This window comes from Echinococcus granulosus (genome assembly GCF_000524195.1).
Source record: "Echinococcus granulosus chromosome Unknown EG_S00017, whole genome shotgun sequence".
Lineage (NCBI taxonomy): Eukaryota > Metazoa > Platyhelminthes > Cestoda > Cyclophyllidea > Taeniidae > Echinococcus > Echinococcus granulosus.
Genome location: NW_020170397.1, coordinates 84,266 through 87,433, shown reverse-complemented (window position 1 = coordinate 87,433; position 3,168 = coordinate 84,266). Strand labels below are relative to the sequence as shown.

The 3,168-nt window shown below is 39.5% G+C and overlaps 1 protein-coding gene across 1 annotated transcript in view; it reads left to right on the top strand. All coding sequences in view use genetic code 11, as the record gives it.

The window, feature by feature from the left end:
* Positions 1-1,880, top strand: part of EGR_03278 (hypothetical protein) — a gene marked incomplete at both ends in the record, with an annotated part of 7,952 nt that extends 6,072 nt beyond the window's left edge. Inside the window, one exon of the mRNA XM_024492527.1 lies at positions 1,744-1,880. Coding sequence (XP_024352928.1) covers positions 1,744-1,880 — 137 coding nt within the window. The remainder of the gene's footprint in view (positions 1-1,743) is intronic.
* Between the last annotated feature and the right edge of the window lie 1,288 nt (positions 1,881-3,168).

The window sequence follows — 3,168 nt, the reverse complement described above, 5'->3', positions numbered from 1 at the left end:
AGTACACATTGAATACCATAACAGCAGTGGAGCGAGTTGCTCTAGGATGATTTATCTACTCCAGTTTCTTTTATTGAGAGAGCTGTCTACCAGATTTTGGTTAAACACTGAGATAAGCGAATTCATGTGGACTACGTGAATGTATAAATCCATCCTGAGTCCACTGTAATTTGTCCTTCTTCATCTTCCAAACGGTTAAATGTTGTAACCAATGGTAATGCTGGACTCAATTCATCTTTAGCCTGGCTATATATTTTTTTTTGGCTATTTTCCTAGTACAATAATTATATTATTTCGCTGTTTCCTTGAGTCTAATGGAAAACTTTAAAACTTGGCGATGCCACCGTTTGTGACTTGTTAGGCCCTTAACAGTAATTTCGTCCATTCGTATTGAATTGGTTATAACATGATAAGAACCTTCGCTCAGCTACACAACAGGCAAGAGGACATCCATAGACATGCCAAAATCCTCTCCTTCTTCAGTTCACTTCACTGCTGCAAGAAGCACTGCACATGTGCGAACACTCCCATCAATCACCAATCATGTTACAATACGGTGACACCGTTGACATGCTATCAAATAGGTGAGAAGAACTGGAGCAGCACATTGGCAAGATACGATAAGCTTATTTTTGGCATACATCATGGGTATATACCAAATGTGAATGGAAGAAATGCAGGTAACGGACTTTGATCTTCAAAGGTGAAGCCGCAGTTGGTGTCGGCTAAGAGGCGTGTGTATGCTGAACAGAGCCAGACATCAGTTTATGGTCAACTGTGTTCATGATTTACTGATTTACACCATTTGAAATAACTGCCTAGAAGTCGATTTACTGACTCACTTTTCTGTGTGCCATCGGTAGAGTCCCGGCTAGAAGTGTATTCTCCACCCCTCTTAATGTTACAAGTAGCTGTAAGAAGCTAATAAATAACCTCCTCATGGAGTGCTTTCTCACGCAGTTCATTCACACAAGCGTATCTTCGTATTCATGTACAAACGACTAGCACGTCTGTCTCTTCTCCTGCTGCGAGAGAGACTGCTTGGAGTACCACCACTCGAGCCTGTGACACGAGCGGATATATGCAGTCATTCAGTCAGTCGTTAGCACTGTGCTGTAAAGTCAGTCACGGTTAATGCTCCAGCTCAATCTCAGGGCATACAAACACCAAAAAGAAGAGAAAAATGGATAAGCAATGACGTGACAGTTCCTCTTTTGCAAGTCCCCTCCGCATTCCTCGTGCATGTGATCAGCGCGATCACCTCAGTGACTGGAGGTCACCTAACCTGTGTTTGCCCATTTGAGCAACCTTGCCGTGGGTTCAAAGAACCTCCTTTTCTCCAGAAAGTGGAGTAAATAAAATACACAATAATAAACCTCTTTTTTTTCCCTTGTCTTTCCTTCTAGACGCAACAGAAAGAATTGAATCTCTTACTTGCGCTCTAACTCATCTTCAACCTTCTACTGATGAATTCAGTTTATTGAAGACTCTTTGTCTTTTTAGCCTAGGATCCGAATCGGGTAAGTATAATTTTCACTTTTCTTCTCTTTAATTTACTTATTTGTTAAGAATTGCTTGTCTACTTTTAACTTTTAGCAAATCAAGCCGAATTTGAGCACCTTTCGTCTTTATGTGATCTTCTCCATCAAAATCTTTCAGTCTACATCCAAGCCTGCTTTCCAACTAGTTCGGAACAGAGGGAGGGGCTTCTACGATGCATAACGGCAATCAAAAGTATTCCAGATGGAATGTCTTGTCCGATTCGCGGGGCTTTCTTGAAGGTATTTGGCTGCTCAATGGAAAACATTGACCGTATGATCGAACGAATGACCTTCGCTGCTGTCGAAGCGGCCATTGAAGCCGCAGTGAAGCCTCCCTAATCCCTAGTGAGCAAATCTTTTATTCACAACAACAGAATACCGCTACATGCGTATGCATAGGAGATACGTTCTGTTTTGCTAAATTATAAAAAATGAGATATTTTTTTTTAAATTTGCGTCAGAATTTGTTTAAAGCCCATCAAGTTTCAGGGTGCACAATCTCTATGTAGTAAACAGGATAGTGTTGCATTTGCTGCATAATGTGGTCAAAAATAACCGTCCTTTCAAGTTCTGCTACCATTCTGATGGAACCGAAACTTTTCTACACCTTTAGCCTTGCTGATTTCCTTGAATAGTTGCTAAAACACTGGAAAGACATCTTCTTTAAGCCTGCAAATCCTCATCAAAAAAGGAATACCAAAGTAGCGGCGACTTTAAGGAAGCCTTTAGTTTCAAGTTCAGTTCATTAACTGCGCATAAAAGAAAATCAGTTGCCATAAAGTCCAAATTATCAACGATTTGCGCCATTTTTGGAGAAATTTGCACTCTATCTACTCATGTTTCTTTTGAGCAAATACTATGAGAAAAACCGGCTAGCATGATTGACACTCGTTGTGAAATATTGCTCCCTTCAAATGAATTTCACCTCGATACAGTTCCTCTTACCGAGGACTCGATATTTGGGAAGCCCCACGAGACCCAAAGCATGTGCTGCTACTGATGCAAATAAGTAGCATTCACCCCAGTCGAAAAATTTATGTCATCATCGTTATTCGTCTTGCGGCTGATAACGTTTAAAAAAACCACAGCTGAGTAGACCTTGATGATAATACTTACAAGAGGACTACGCGGTTTTAAATGTCATTTTGATATCATATACATTTCAATTTAAAGGAATCAAATAAGAAGTAGTGATATTTTTCCCTTCAAACGTAAAAATTGGAAGTTTAATTGGATTTCACTGACTTGACCTTTGTTCACAATGTAATGTTTTTCTTTAAAGGCCAGTACGGTTTATTCTGACTTGTTATTGCACTAAACTTTGTAAATTTTTGCAGCTCTAGTTAACCAATCAAAATGATATCTTGAAAATTGCACACCATGAAAATACATTTCTAAAAGATAGTTTAAAATTTGCAGTTATGCCAAAAGGAATGGGATAAAAGCTCTCTCATTGCCAAGGGGGGGTAAAAGGGGCTGGATGCTGTGACCCTCAAACCGTTTCAGGTTCGTGCCGTCGTATTTTCCATACACGCGATTAACAGCAAGCAATAATTGCAGGAAAAAATTTCCATAAAAGTTTTTATTTTTATTCCTTGCCGTTTGAAAAAATTTTGACTAGTACTAA